This window comes from Colossoma macropomum, unplaced genomic scaffold (genome assembly GCF_904425465.1).
Source record: "Colossoma macropomum unplaced genomic scaffold, Colossoma_macropomum, whole genome shotgun sequence".
Lineage (NCBI taxonomy): Eukaryota > Metazoa > Chordata > Actinopteri > Characiformes > Serrasalmidae > Colossoma > Colossoma macropomum.
In genome coordinates, this window is record NW_023494786.1 from 33,568,011 (window position 1) to 33,583,433 (window position 15,423).

Below are 15,423 nucleotides of genomic sequence, written 5' to 3' on the forward strand. Positions count from 1 at the left end.
TTAAAGTTTTTATTAAACTTAAACTTGTAACTGAGTTCAAATAAATCTTAAACTGAAACTTTGCTTGTTTGTAAAGTGATTTCAGAGCCACTCAGTTCTACCTGATGGAAACTGTTTGCCTTCAGTGTTTTGTGCTTATGATAATTTTAATAGACATCAGCGTCACTAATTAATGACATTCTATTAAAAGACTGGTTTACCAAGAGAGACACTGGAGTATTTTCACCTACAATGAGTTAATGAAGCGAGTCTTGTTACAAAAATGATAACAGGACATTAAAGTCATAATTAATCTTTTAGTACTTTACAGTCATGTTTACAGTCATGTTTACAGTCATGTTTACAGTCATATTTACAGTCATGTTTACAGTCATGTTTATAATGACAGCGCTGTGATTAAGCGGTGTGTTGTATAATAGCCCATCATGTAGGCCAGGCTAACTGAGGAACTGGGGCTAAGGTCACAGAGGGCGGGCCCACGAAGCACGTGATCTAATCCTTGCTTGTGACCGGCTCCGAGTGCCAGCACGTGGCCACGTGACACAAATCCTCGTCTGTGATTGGCTGCGCGCTCGGAGCGTTCAGTAGGGCAAGAGACGCCGAAGGACTCGAGGCTGGACGGAACCAGGAACGGTAAACATGCTGATTTTCAGAAAGGTAGCTATAAAACCGCTTCTTTATGCTCCTAAAACTCTTCAAACGGGGCGGTTTTGCGCTTGATTTAACCGCAGATGAGAAACAGCACCTCTGCTCGAATGTTACCCGCTTATTCCGATTTTCCGTTCCACCTTAAATGGTGCAGCAGTAACTGCTGCGCCATTTAAGGTGGAACGGAAACGCTTTGTTGTTGGCTGCGTAGATTAAACGCTTAATTCAGCAATTAAAAGCGTTTAAAGTGTAATTAAGTGGTTTGGTGTGGTTCCCAGCAGTAAAGCGGGCTGAGTTAGACCCACGGTGCAGTAGAAGTGACCCTGACCTCTCCTCCTGTTTGACATGCTCGACTTTGGGCTAAAGCTATTTTTATTATCTATATTTATATTTAAATGGATATTATTTTATCATTAATTCCTGATTAATGTACTCGTGCATAGTTTTGATTTGCATATGCATGCATGTGCAGAAGCTCGTGCATATGGAAAATGTCAATAAAATGCAGTTATAATGGGAATGTTTACATGTTTTGAGCTTTCAGGCTCATCACTGGATCACTGGATCTCAGCCCCAACACTGTAGCCCACATGCAAAACATATATTAGTGACCAGGCTGGGCTCTAGCAGCCCTAAGCAGGGTTTTTGGGGGGTCTGCCATCTGCCAAGGCACTCCCCCAGACCTCTATACTGCATCTTCTACACAGTTTAAAGCTTTTATTTTGAATTATCAGTGTTATTTGATGACTTATTTGGTGTGTGATATTAGTGTTTTGGCTGTCTATTCATTTAAATACTCTCGAATTAATTTTGTTATTAATTCTGTTTATGTTGGATTAAAGAGTTTTTGAATTATGTGTGTAAAAGGGCCAGTCATAACGTAATCCACACATTTATATGTATAAATATTATGGCTGGACCCAAAGATTTGACTTTGGATATTAGTTCATTGATTACTGCCGACGCTCCGGAGCCCAAAAGATGGTATCCGGTACAGCCCTAACAAATATACATCAAAAATTTAAATTATAGTCTTAAATAAGCATTCTTAAGTTACTAGTTCTAGCTTATGTACTGTAAAATTAGAGGCTAATAACAATAACTATCACAAGTGGTGTAAATTATGTTTAAAAAAAGAAGAAACTAGCAATTTTGTGTATTGCTGATAATTGGATGCTAATGAATGCCTATTTAATTTAATTACACAAGTAACGGTTACAGTTTAATTACAGAAAACCATCTCAGCACTTTCTGTCTAGATTGACTGCTTATGTTTACTGACAAACAAAAAAAAAGAAATATTGTTAACTCCTCAAAATGAAACCAAAACACACCTTTATCGTTTATCTACACATCAGTTGCTGTTTTCCCTCATTCCAGCATAATAGTAACTTGAAATAATTACCTAGATGTTTTTTGGGGACCTCTGGTAGCCACAGAGCCCTAAGCTGCTGCTTATGTCGCTTATTAGGTAGAGCCGGCTCTGTTAGTGACCTTAGTGATCTTAAATCTATTGTATTGCCTCTTATATTACAATATTATGCTGACTGCAATGTAAGACATGATAAAAAACAAGATGCTTCTGAATCCTTGTGTTCTTCTACATACATTCTGATGTTTTGGGTGCAGGTCTTGCGGGCAGGTGTTCAGACAGGTCTGAGGTTTCAGAGCAGAGGAGCTGCAACAGGAGCTCAAGCGGCCAGCGCAGCCAAAGCATCCCATGGAGGAATCTCTTTTGGTATGTTTACCGCACAGCACAAAAGGATCCCTGACCCTGCGGCCCACCTCTTAAGTCCACACTTTGGTGACAACAGTGTCCAGATCTGTAGTGCAAGAAACCTTGAGGGTGCATGGTTTAAACGCATCATACAGGATGAGATCTATATGATGTCCATGCTCTGTGTGTGTTGTGTCTGTTGTATTTATCTTAGTCGATATATTTTTAGCTAATTAGCTTATCTACAGTGACTCAGTTCAGGTTACAAGCACAGTGCAAACTCATGCTGGTTAGAGCTGTAAACAAAGTCATCACTGTAGCTGGTCCTTGTGTGTATCTCAGTAAATTTGGGGTCTTAGGTTATGGTGGGTGTTGTGCAATAGGGCCACAACAAACGACTAATCTGATAGTCGAATAATCCATCGATTACTGAAACGAATAATCGATTATTCGGATTATGAATCACTACATTTCCAAATGACACACATGTAGCTATCAGCTTTTAAATTGAGCTTTTTTTGTTTGTTTGTTTGTTTTACACATTTGCTAACTAACAAAAACAATAAGGATGAATCACTTGTTTAAAAATGTACTGTTTTTAAAGAAACTTTTCTGCTAATACAAAATATAACCAAAACTCCAATATCATTTTCCTGTCAAACTGTAAAAACAAGGATGGGCAGCAAAGTAGCAGCTGTCTACACTCTGTTGCAACTAAATTCTACAATCACAGTCTTCACTGAAACGGAGGGAAGTAGCAAGCAAGCAAAGTTTATTTATATAGCGCTTTTTACAACAGGTGTTGTCACAAAGCAGCTTTACAAGGAAATCAGCATTACAGAAAGAAATCCGGGTCTGAGCCCCCATGAGCGCCGCCAGTGGCGACAGTGGCAAGGAAAAAAAAGAGAAACAGGAAGAAACCTTGAGAGGAACCAAGACTCAGAAGGGGAACCCATCCTCCTCTGGTCGACACCGGATAGTAAACATTGTTAGTACAAAAACAGGGAAAACAGGTGGAGCAATGATTAATTTGATTAGTTCATGCAGCAGCAGCAGCATCAGTGGGGTCAGGTTGTGAGGGTGAGGTTTGTGTTGTACAGCATGAAGCTCAATGGTGGTCAAGCCGGTCCAGAGGGCTGGCAGCAGTGGCACCCGATCAAGGCAGAAGAGGCAGCAGCATCAGACGCACAGGATGGGCAGCTGTTCAACTCAGCAAAGGAAAAACACACAGAGTCAGTTCTGTAATGGGTGACTGATCACAGAAGTCAGCGTCTCTCCGTGCTCCTGTGAGAGTCTCGCTCTCCTCTGAGAGCAGATACTCCCTGCTGCAGAGGAGACGCGCTCTGATGGAGCGGATGGGAAAGTGGCGAATGTTTGTGGCGAACTTCTCTATGAACAGTTAAATGAACGATTTTTTGTTAACATTTCATTTCAACGGTCACCCTTGGTCCAGCTGCCTTGTACGTACGCTGAGAACCAGCTTGTGAAACTGCTTGCGATTGGAGCCGAATTTGACCGCACCGGCGGCCTCGACTTGCTCCTCTGTTCCAAACTCCTTTAACGATTCCAGAGAGCACGCTTTTCAAAATAGATGTTGCAGCTCAGAACATGAAGTAGGACGGCTTTTAACATTAACATTAGCTAACTGGCTCGCTGGCACAGCTATCGCCGCGTCCCAAACCACACACTCCTGTACTCCACACACTACACTAATCAGTGCACTTCTAATGGTATATGCGCTATTTTTACACTGTGCTAGTATGCGGTTTGGGACGCGGCGTATCTTACTGAGATTAATCTCTTTCACCCAGTGAGCCGACGAGTTTCCTCTTTTAGATGCTCCGACATGGAGGATGTGCTCCCGTGTCAGTCAAGGTCGGCTTTACAAGCAGCGCAAAGTGCACGTATCAGACAAATGACAGAAATTCGACAAAGCTGAATGTTAACTTCTTATTTTAATTTCTTTTTCTACATAAAATATTGCAGCAGTTACATTCAGGCATCCGTGCAGGTGTCAAAACATAACTGCTACTCCATTTAATGTGGAACAAAAAATTCTAACAAGAAGCTGAAGAAGCCAAATTCAGATTTTAGGTATTCAGGCGTGAAACAACCTTCAGCACCGTGTTAGAGAAAGGTTTATCTTTATGTTGTTTAGTTTTGTTTTTACTGTTTTGCAGAATGAAGGGACATCCCAGAATAATAAGCCACTGTTTAGCCTAGTTTTACCCTTTTACCTACTGGTAAGATTTTTTAATATATCGCTGCTGTCGGAATGAAACCTCCTATCTCCAAAATAATAACTTTACACGAGAAGGAAAAAACATACTTCAGTGTAACCATTTAACATTTTTCCCAGGTAATTTTGGGCCTTTTCTTTTAGTCCATTCATCGTGGAATTTACACACAATGTAAAGGACAACAGGCATTTTTCAAATTATGAAAAACAAGATACAAGGTTTTGCTCTAACAGCAGAGATATATAACCGTGAAATATTCCAACACCATGATATTTGCCGAAAGCGCCAGAAATGAATTACACCTTGGTATAAATTTTTGGCCATACTGCTCACGCTAGTAATATCCCGCTGCTGAGTCCGCATCGCTGATGTCGTAGCCACAGGCTGCAGTAAGTGTGCATAGAGGGCGCTAGTGAGCATGAAAGCCAAAATGAGAAATGACACCCTACAGCCTTGCTGTCCTTGTCCTTGGACCAAAGCTGTGCCACCGGGCCAAGAATGCGTCAATACTGAGTCCTTGTATTTTTAAATACATAGAGATTGATCATTTTCACTGCTTGCCCACAGAACTCACTGACCAGCAGAAGGAATTCAAGGAAGTGGCCAGAAAATTTGCTCGAGAAGAGATTATTCCAGTCGCTCCGGAGTATGACCACACCGGCGAAGTGAGTTTATCAAATACTTGAATCGATATTGAATCTTTAAACGCGTTCACTTGATTTTGTATCTGTGTCTTTGTCTCGTCTCCTCTGTAGTATCCATTTCCCCTCATCCGGAGGGCGTGGGAGCTCGGCCTGATGAACTCTCACATTCCAGAGGACTATGGTGAGTTAACATGCGCTTCGGTTCTCCTATCTTTATATTATTATTATTATTATTATTATTATTATTATATATATATGAATTGCGCTCCAGCTCCTGGTGACTGATTATTTCGTCACTGTTCCAGGGGGTCTGGGTCTGTCCAGCTTCGACGCCTGCCTCATCACAGAGGAGTTGGCGTACGGGTGCACAGGAGTGCAGACGGCTATCGAGGCTAACTCTCTCGGAGTAAGTCAGAGCTGTTTAGCTGTAATGTCTGGTTCTGATTGTTTTGAGGAGGGGGGTGTGGAGGCTTTGGGTTAGGAGTGCGTTATTATGCCCAAGAGTTCATATAATAAATTATAATAAAATCACTATAGATTATGAATTACTGTGGATTGAAAAGTCACTGTAGATTGAGTTATTGAGTACTTTAGCTACTATGTTGGTGATTAATCAAGTGTTTTTTTTTAAGAAAAATGAACAAATTATACAGAGTCTTCCAAAGATTCCAGAATATTTACTGAAAAATATAAAAAGGAATCCTTTGAAAATGCTGTATAAATAAATAAAACACCACGTGGTAAATAACAGACATAAACATGTTTGTCCATCTGGCTCTGCTTCTTAAAAAGGACCAGCAGAATTTTAAAATGTGCTTTATCTGGGAATCTGCAGGTCTCAGCTTAATAAATGTAATGCATTTTAAATCAATACAGTTAATACAATGTAATGTCGAAACCAAATTGCACATAAATTACTAGGTGGAATAATATGGAGTGTAAATTTGAATTGAATTTTTTAAATCAGTAGTTCAGATTTACAGAATTACAAATTAGCCAATAAGCTGCAGTTACTTTTACCTTTTTTTCCTAAATCAAAATAAGCTAAAGGGCTCGAATTGTGGAAAAATCAGCCAGTTCTGAATTTGTTCTTTCTGTGATGTAACGTTGTTTGGTTCTAAAAAGATAAAAAAATTGGAAAATGTTCATACAACAATTAATTATGACTATTTTTGGTACATAAAACAACACAAATATAATAACTGAACTGGGGGGGGTCAGGGGGGATAAAATACGACAAAAAAGTAGGACTTGGGCCCTTTAACATCCTTTACACACTTAAAAAGATGGTTCTTTAGTAAAGAAAATGGTTCTATATGGAACCGTGAACACTCAAAGAGCCCTTTGCTTGATTAATGGGTTCTTTGCATGATGAAATCGTTCTTCAGATTAATGGAGAATGTGTTTTACATGGTTCTATGTAGAACCTTTTTGAAAAGGGTTCTATATAGCAGCAAAAGGGGTTTTTCTATTGTTACAGGCTTGGCAAGAACCCTTTTCGGCACTATATACACTTTTAAAGATGTTTCTTTGAGGGGTTTTTAGTAAAGAAATTGGTTCTATTTAGAACTATTAAAGGGTTATTCCCATCGTGAAGGGGTTCTTAAGAATGTGCTGTAGATGGTTCTATGTAGAACCTCTTTGAAAGGGGTTCTATGTAGAACCAAAAAGGGTTCTTCTATTGTTACAGGCTTGACATTGTACCAGTAGAAGACAATATGCTACAATATACATTCTTAAAAACTTCTTTAGGGACGAAAATGGTTTTATATAGAACTATTAAAGGGTTCTTTGCATCATGAAGGGTTCTTAAGAATGTGCCATAGATGGTTCTGTATAGAACCTTTTTAAAAAGGGTTTTATATAGCACCAAAAGGGGTTCTTTTATTGTTACAATGTCAAGCTTGCAACAAAGAAGAACCCTTTTCAAAAAGGGTTTATATAGAACCATCTACATCATATTATCCATCAGTCTGAAGAACCAGTTCACCATGCAAAGAACCATTTAATCATGCAAAGTGTTCTTTGAGTAAAAAACCATTGTCTTTACTAAAGAACCCTTGAAGAACCATCATTTGTAAGGATGTACAGGTGATAAACTTGCTGTAAATGTTAGTGCTCAGTGCTCGTCTCTCCTTAATAACAGCAATGAATGGCTACGACTCACTAAGCTGTGGGAATGAGATAATGGTTGTAGGTGTTACTGCTGTTTGCTGTAGTTGTCCTACAGTGAAGTTAAACCGGTGCTGCTATTTTGATCTGTGTTAATCCTGCAGAACCTAAATCTGTTCTGTGTTCTTGTGTCCCACAGCAAATGCCGGTCATCATCGCTGGTAATGAAGATCAGAAGAAGAAGTATCTGGGCAGGATGACCGAGGAGCCGCTCATGTGTGTGAGTGTTCTGTTGTTCCTTACGTGTTTTTATCTAAACATCACGGTCAGCTATGTGTGCAGTTACTGTAAATTAGGGGCAGATATTGGGTGTGTCTCAAACCTAGTGAGCTCTCTATATAGACAGCATTTTACGTCACAATATGCGCGCTCCCGACAAGAAGGCCGTCCCAATTCTTGGTTATCTCAAACATGCTGCCTACTGAGGTCTCTTATTTTGGCCCAATATCGAGAGAGCATCGGATGGTTCCTTAGCCGCTGAGGCAATCCCGCAATGCAGCGCGGCGCAACTTTTGTTTGAAGATGGTGGGCAGAAGCGCTTCGCCAAGCAGCGACGTCATCTTCAAATGTACGTTATTCTGATTTTCTGGGGTATTTATCTGTTTTCTAGTCATAAAGGAGCACAAATAGCCTATACTTTCCGAGTTTGACCACAACTATTGTCTATTTTGCTGTTTCATTCAGATCAAATACAGTTAAAATCGCTATATAAACCGCCAGAGCAGATCCATGTTGGCTAACTGTGATTCTGACGGCTGAGGTCAGTAAACGCCGGTCTCGTGCAGGGGGCGGGAACAAGCGGCGATGTCACTGCTGTCTAACTAGAGCGTCTCATTTATCTGCCTTATAAGGATAGATGACGGTTGGAACGCTGCCTACTTAGACAGATGCCTATGTAGACAGCGGCTACTTAGAGAGCTCACTAGGTTTTGAGACACACCCATTGTTACTCAGTTCAGTTCAACAGCATTTACTTTAGGAGTGTTCAGTGTGACGGTACGTCACTGTGATAAATAAGGTCACTATATGTTTTTCTGAGTGTATTGTGGATTTTGGCAGTACTTAAAGAACACAGACTGCTTGTTTCATTGCGGAGAGCAGAATTATTTCTGTTTAATTGGATTTAGTGCAGAACAGTGTGTGAAATGTCTAATAGAAATATTTATATTCACAGTTTATTATGCTATTATTTTCAAATGTTTTTGTCTATTTTGACTCAAACCTCAGAAATGTGAAATATCGTGATGCGCATCGTGCATGGGGACGAAATGATGTGATGTACTGTGATAAATTATGTATGTTTTTCTGAGGATGCTGTCTGGTCAGTACGTCTAGAACACTAAACAGCTGCATGGACTGTAAAAAATACAGATACAGACCAATTATAGAGCCTGTAAACAACAACAGCAACCAGATTGGATGACATTATGACATGATGTTATTTTATTCAAATATATTTTTAGTGGTATTTTTTTCTCCTGTTCTTTATTAATAGTCTGTTTTTAATGTGCTTCTACTGTTTTGCTGGTCTTAGTCTGTGTTCAGACTGCAGGCAAATCGGATTTGTTTCTTTAGTCAGATCTTTCTGAGACGACTGTCCGCAAGTGATCCGATCAGATTTGTGTGTCCAGACATCATCTGGATGGGTTTCCGTGGTAACAACGTAGGCGCCAGTATCTACGTAGCTACGCTGGTGATGTGGATTTCAAACGCGGATGCAGGAGAGATGGAGGAGCATCATCTCGCCCTCCAATCTCTTCAGAACTCTCTTCATGATCATGCGTCTTTGGAGCTTCGACATCGCCGTTGTTTGTTACGTTGCGAGTGACGCAAAAGACACTTTGAAATCTGATTTTGATGTCCAGACTGAGACGCATCTGTAGAAATCTAATTGGAATCAAATTTCAAGCCACCTTTAAGTGTAGTTTAGACCTGATTTGCTCTCCAGACTATGAAAAATCAATCTGGATACAATCTGGATCTGCCAAAAATCGGATTTCATGTGAGTTTTAGCTGTCCAGAATATTGAAAAACAGTCTGAATACAATCTGGATATGCAGAAATCGGATTTGGGCTGTTATTTGGATTTGGGCCTTAATCACAAACCTCTCAAGAACAAAATGTTGTGATACATGTGGGGGAAATGTGTGGTAAGTGTGGTCATATTTATGCCACGTCGCCCGCTGTGAGTACATAACGGATATCTGGTTTGGTGTGTAACGTGTGATGCAGGCCTACTGTGTGACGGAGCCCGGCGCAGGCTCAGACGTGGCTGGAGTAAAGACTCGTGCTGTGAAGAAAGGAGACGAATACATCATCAACGGCCAGAAAATGTGGATCACCAACGGAGGGAAAGCTAACTGGTTCGTTTACTCTTTAATTTTGGTTTTATCTGAGCTCACACTGCATGTTTATTCATGCTTATTCATTGATCAGCTTTAGGCTCCCTGTTAGAGTAATATTGCAACATGATGTGGGTCAAACCGAAATGAGGGGAGAACTGAGGCTGGGTAGCCTATCCACCCAAACCAAAACACAATTCATCACACATTTCCACAAAAAACAACAAAATCTAAGATAAATTTGTCCACATCTCAACAGACGTGCGTCTTGACAGCTTTACATTTTGCATCAAACCCAAGCACAGTGTACGGCATCGCGATATGATCGTGGTGCTACCAGACAACAATCTCGCTTAGCTAGTAGCTAACGAAAAGAGAGAGATTTAAGATGAACATCGATAATTTGGAGATGAATGGACTTATTAGTGTTTATAGTCACTCCAGCTTGTTTCCTGATACATTTAATCTGCAGCAAGAAACTGTCACTAAAAAGTCGCACAGCTGAAGTTGCTGCTCGTTCGTCAGCTTCTTGTTCAAATATTCCCGTTCTGCCTTAAATGGTGCAGCAGTTACATTCTGGCACCTCAGGCACCATTTAAGGTGGAACAGGGAAATTCGAACAAGAAGCTGGCGAATGAGAAGCGACTTCAGCCTCATAAAAAGTCGAACATTGAGAGACATTTTACAAGAAACCGTTCTACTCTTAAAGAAAAGTTTCCTGCTGGAGACGTGAGAAAAGCGGCTATAGCTGAGCTAAAGCTTAAAGCAGAGCAAAGTGAGTCTGTGTTTTTATTTATATTATATTTTTAGCCTGTACTGGTACATCAGCACATACTGAGACAAGGAAGGCGACACTACTCTGCTGTGACCACGAGAGGGCGCACTTCAGAGTTTTTGACATGATTAGAGAGGGAGAAATATACTTTAGCAACGTCTGAAACGTGGAGTTATATATTCCCTGTTTGAGTGGAGCGACCGGCGATCTGTTCTCCTGTGACCAATGAGGTCAGTGGTGCAACTGTACTGCCCTACAGTGAACTCACCTCTTTCCTAACATCCTAACCAGCTTTAGCAGCGTGAAAACACATCTGGTCCTCTCAGCTACAGCACTGTTACAGCGCTCAGTCAGTCATATTTTAGTATTAGTGCATTCCCAAACAACGAAAGTGAAAGAAAGAAGTGGGTTCATGCAGTTACAGCCCGATTTAAACGAGAGTAAACTGAGGAAGCTGTATGTCTGTGTGGCACTGGAAAGCAGGAGAACCCCTAATAGAGTGGGAGAGTTGGTTGACCACTGCTTTAAACTATTAGGGGTCATTTGGCCTCTGATATAAACTTTTATGTTTGTGTTTCAGGTATTTCTTGCTGGCCCGCACAGACCCCGACCCCAAATGCCCAGCCAGCAAAGCGTTCACAGGCTTCGTCGTAGAGGCGGACACTCCGGGAGTTCAGCCCGGCAGGAAGGCAAGAACCTTTCAGCCACTGAGAACACAGCCTGATTAATGCTGTGATGGCATTTCTAGATGACGCTGCCATGTACTGCTCTTGTTCTGTCCACAGGAAATGAACATGGGTCAGAAGTGCTCAGACACACGTGGAATCACCTTCGAGGACGTGAGAATCCCCAAAGAGAACGTCCTGCTCGGAGAGGGAGCGGGATTTAAGATCGCCATGGGGGCTTTCGACAAGACTAGACCTCCGGTAAGAGTTTTCTCCTCTCTTAAAGTTAAGATTCTGCACAAATCTAAATGATTACCCAGATGTACTCGACCAGGCAAGACGTGTTCGGTGTCTGAAGTTTGCTTCTTTAGTTTTAGCGCTGGAGCTACGAGGCTAATGTAGCCGGTAATGGAACCTTATACCCTGCAAATAAACATGATGCTAACTGCAATCCTTAAGCCATGACACATTTGCTTCAAACTACATCAGATACTCTCAGATAGACTTGCTTAATGGTTTCTGGGAACTAAAATAGTACATGTTTCTAATTTTTAGCTTATTTCTATTGACTAGTATCATCCTGTTGTGGCTCTACAAATAATGTCACACTCTTAACTCAATGTTAAGTTTTAGTTAGAAGCAAAAGGTTTAAATTCTGGAAACACCTAATAGAAAATTATCCAAACAGAATTTTTTTTCTCTGTGGTATCTGGGTAGATACAGCCAAGCGAGCTCTCCCATTGGTTAGGACTTAAGGAGCTGGACTGTATACATATATCAGTGACTGTGAATACGAGCTGTAGTCTAAGCAGTGTTCTGGTTGGTTGTTAGGAATGGAAAACGGTGGCGGCAGCTCTGTGTAACGACTCTCTACTGAAAGAGCTACTGTAAAACTGATGCATTCAAGCATATCGCTGTTGTCAGGAGAAAACCTTGTATCTCCATTTTTGTCGTTTTTCAGTTTTTGACATAATTTGAAAATTCCCGTTGTCCTTTACACTGTGTGTAAATTTCATGAAGAATGGACCAAAAGAAACGGCCCAAAATGACTTGGAAAAAATTCTGGTTCCATTGACTTACGTTAAAAGTAAAGTAGGTTTTTTCCTTTTCCTGTAAAGTTACCATTTTGGAGATACGAGGTTTTGTTCTGACAACAGCGATATGCTAATGTCTAAACACAGACATGTGAAGCTAATCTAGAATGGCCATAAATGTTCATGTGCACCAGCATTAGCTTAAATAGCTTAAAAAGTGCTAAAATACTATTGCAAATCCTATAGGAAAGCTAGCAGAAATTAGCATTCTCATTCTCATCCTTTTTGATTTTTATGGCCCGAACTAAAGGTCTGATTCGCCACTGCTGACACTGTATGACATGACTGTTACCAATAAACATGAACAGAGTTCTGTACTTTTGTCTGTTTTTATATTCGTTTTTTGTGTTTTTCAGGTTGCTGCAGGTGCGACAGGTCTGGCCCAGAGAGCGCTGGATGAGGCCACCAAGTATGCCTTAGAGAGAAAGACTTTCGGCAGGCTTATTGCTGATGTACGTGAACTTTATTATGCCCTGCTTATTAATCCTGTTTATGCATCTATTATTTATAATAGACACTTCACTCCTGAGGGGTTTGTTAATGAGCTGAAGGGTGAACCAGGTGCCAGAGCACTAAACTGTACTGTAGACTTCAGGTGTGGAATTGGACGTTAAAGTACTATGTAAATTGAAATGAAAAATAAATCTAAAATCTAAAAATCCCTTTATTTAGCCTAGTGCCCTGAAGCCCCCCCTTAGACATAGAAGCCATATCGCCCCCTACACTTCCTGTAGTGTATTACAGTCTGTCAGAGTGTCTGTGTGGATCATATGAACATTATAGAGGCTTTTTAAATGAAACAGTAGAAGCCATATCGCCCCCTACACTTCCTGTAGTGCATTACAGTCTGTCAGAGTGACTGTGTGGATCATATGAACATTATAGGGAGTATTAATGAGGCTATTTTGGATACACCCAATGACTTATTTCAGGTAATTATCAAAGGACCTAATTTTCCCCCTTTTTCTCCTGCAGCATCAGGCCGTGTCCTTCATGCTGGCGGAGATGGCCATGAAGGTGGAGCTGGCCAGGCTGGCCTATCAGAGGGCAGCATGGGAGGTGGATGAGGGCAGAAGGAACACTTACTACGCATCCATCGCCAAAGCCTTCGCCGGAGACATCGCCAACCAGGTTGCGACTGATGCCGTCCAGATTTTCGGTGGGAATGGATTCAACAGTGAATACCCTGTGGAGAAACTAATGAGAGACGCAAAGATTTATCAGGTCAGAAAAGAAGTTTTGATGATTTCTTAAAGACTCCATATATATATATATATATAATTTAAGAAGATCAGTCAGGACCCCCACAGGACCACCATATATTTGGGTGGTGGATCATTCTCAGCACTGCAGTAACACTGATGTGGTGGTGGTGGTGTGTTAGTGTGTGTTGTGCTGGTACGAGTGGATCAGACGCAGCAGTGCTGCTGGAGTTTTTAAACACTGTGTCCACTCACTGTCCACTCTATTAGACACTCCTACCTTGTCAGTCCACCTTGTACATGTAAAGTCAGAGACGATAGCTCATCTGCTGCTGCACAGTTTGTGTTGGTCATCCTCTAGTCCTTCATCAGTGGTCACAGGACGCTGCCCACAGGACGCTGTTGGCTGGATATTTTTGGTTGGTGGACTATTCTCAGTCCAGCAGCGACACAGAGGTGTTTAAAAACTCCAGCAGCACTGCTGTGTCTGATCCACTCAGACCAGCACAACACACACTAACACACCACTACCACGTCAGTGTTACTGCAGTGCTGAGAATGATCCACCACCCAAATAGTACCTGCTCTGTGAGGGTCCATGGGGGTCCTGACCACTGAAGAACAGGGTAAAAGGGGGCTAACAAAGTATGCAGAGAAACAGATGGACTACAGTCTGTAACTGTAGAACTACAGAGTGAAACTATATGGTCAGTGGAGCTGATAAGATGGACAGTGCATGTAGATACAAGGAGTGTTCCAGCTTGGACTGTTTTTGAATGAGGTACAGTACAGGGCAGCCAATCAGGAAGAAGCATATTTACATACATGCGTCTTAAAGGCACAGTAACAGAAACAGCCTGTTTAATTCTAAGAGCTCTAAGGTGGAAAAATTATCATGTAAATATGAATTATGATGCTTTTGGTAAATAAAACCACACAAATGTCATACGTGGACAACGGGGGGGGGGTGGTAAACCAAGAAAACTGTAGTAAATGGGCTCTTTAATGCACTAAAATTCTATAATCAGCTGTGACATTTGGTTTCTATTAGAAAACTGAAGTGTTTCTAAAGCATTTAACATTTTTTTTTCTCTCTCTCTTTTTTCAGATTTATGAAGGAACTGCTCAAATCCAAAGGCTCATCATCTCACGAGAGCTTCTTGCGAAATACAAGCAGTGACCATGTCCCGAGGCGTCGCCAGCAGGAGCACTTCTTTAGTTTAAAGGGGTAGTGGGTGGGGTTAACATATTAAATTGGCTCTAAATCATCATCATAATTCATGTTCCGTCGTTTAACATGAGCCGCTGTCCAACGTTTATCACCACAGCTCTCGTTTGTTGTTTATAAAGTGACCTGTCAGTAGCCTGAGTGTTCAGACTGCGTCTTTTTAAGATTGTAAAAATGCCGCAAATATATAACAAACAGTTCAGTTACGATTGCAGTGAGATCTTCCTGCTGTGGAGTGGGGTCTTTCTCTCTTCTGCACCTTTTGCAGGCTCTTCTACACATGAATGGTTTTGATCTGTGAATCTCAGGATTGTCAATAATGCCAATATCGGTTTGCCTTAATCGTGTCGACTCGCCTTGCTCATGTTTTGTATATTACGTAGAACAATTTGGGTTGAACTGAACAAAAAAAAGCATGAAAGGCACAGAACGTGTAACACGTAAGCTTTTCTGTGCCGTCCAAAAAATAAAGAACAATGCAAAAACATCCACTTTGCTGTTTACGTTGTTTTCTGCCACAGTGATGCTATTTTGATGAATGATGACTGAAGTGTTCAGAAATAGGTTACTGGTGTTCCTACATTGTGTGTTTGGTTCTGCTGCGCCTGTTACTGCCAAAAAAAAAGTAATCGGGCTTCCACTGTATAAAAAGGTTCCCAGCAGCAAAACCTTCGGTTTACTGTTTATATTAAAAAG

At 41.0% G+C, this 15,423-nt stretch overlaps 1 protein-coding gene across 1 annotated transcript; it reads left to right on the forward strand.

Moving 5' to 3' along the window:
- Positions 1–549: 549 nt before the first annotated feature.
- On the forward strand, positions 550–15,215 carry acadm (acyl-CoA dehydrogenase medium chain). The gene is made up of 12 exons (XM_036565410.1): positions 550–657; positions 2,278–2,386; positions 5,173–5,270; positions 5,361–5,430; positions 5,555–5,655; positions 7,561–7,641; positions 9,654–9,784; positions 11,119–11,227; positions 11,324–11,464; positions 12,654–12,749; positions 13,273–13,521; positions 14,608–15,215. Exons 1-12 carry the CDS (start codon positions 640–642, stop codon positions 14,677–14,679), a joined length of 1,275 nt encoding a protein of 424 aa, XP_036421303.1. The 5' UTR covers positions 550–639; the 3' UTR covers positions 14,680–15,215.
- The last annotated feature ends 208 nt before the right edge of the window (positions 15,216–15,423 follow it).

What these genes read in the sequence shown, in the direction of transcription:
- acadm (XM_036565410.1), top strand. An exon ending in AGTATGACCACACCGGCGAA is followed by an intron (nt 5,271 to 5,360) that starts GTGAGTTTATCA and finishes TCTCCTCTGTAG; the next exon opens with TATCCATTTCCCCTCATCCG. An exon ending in AACGGAGGGAAAGCTAACTG is followed by an intron (nt 9,785 to 11,118) that starts GTTCGTTTACTC and finishes TTTGTGTTTCAG; the next exon opens with GTATTTCTTGCTGGCCCGCA.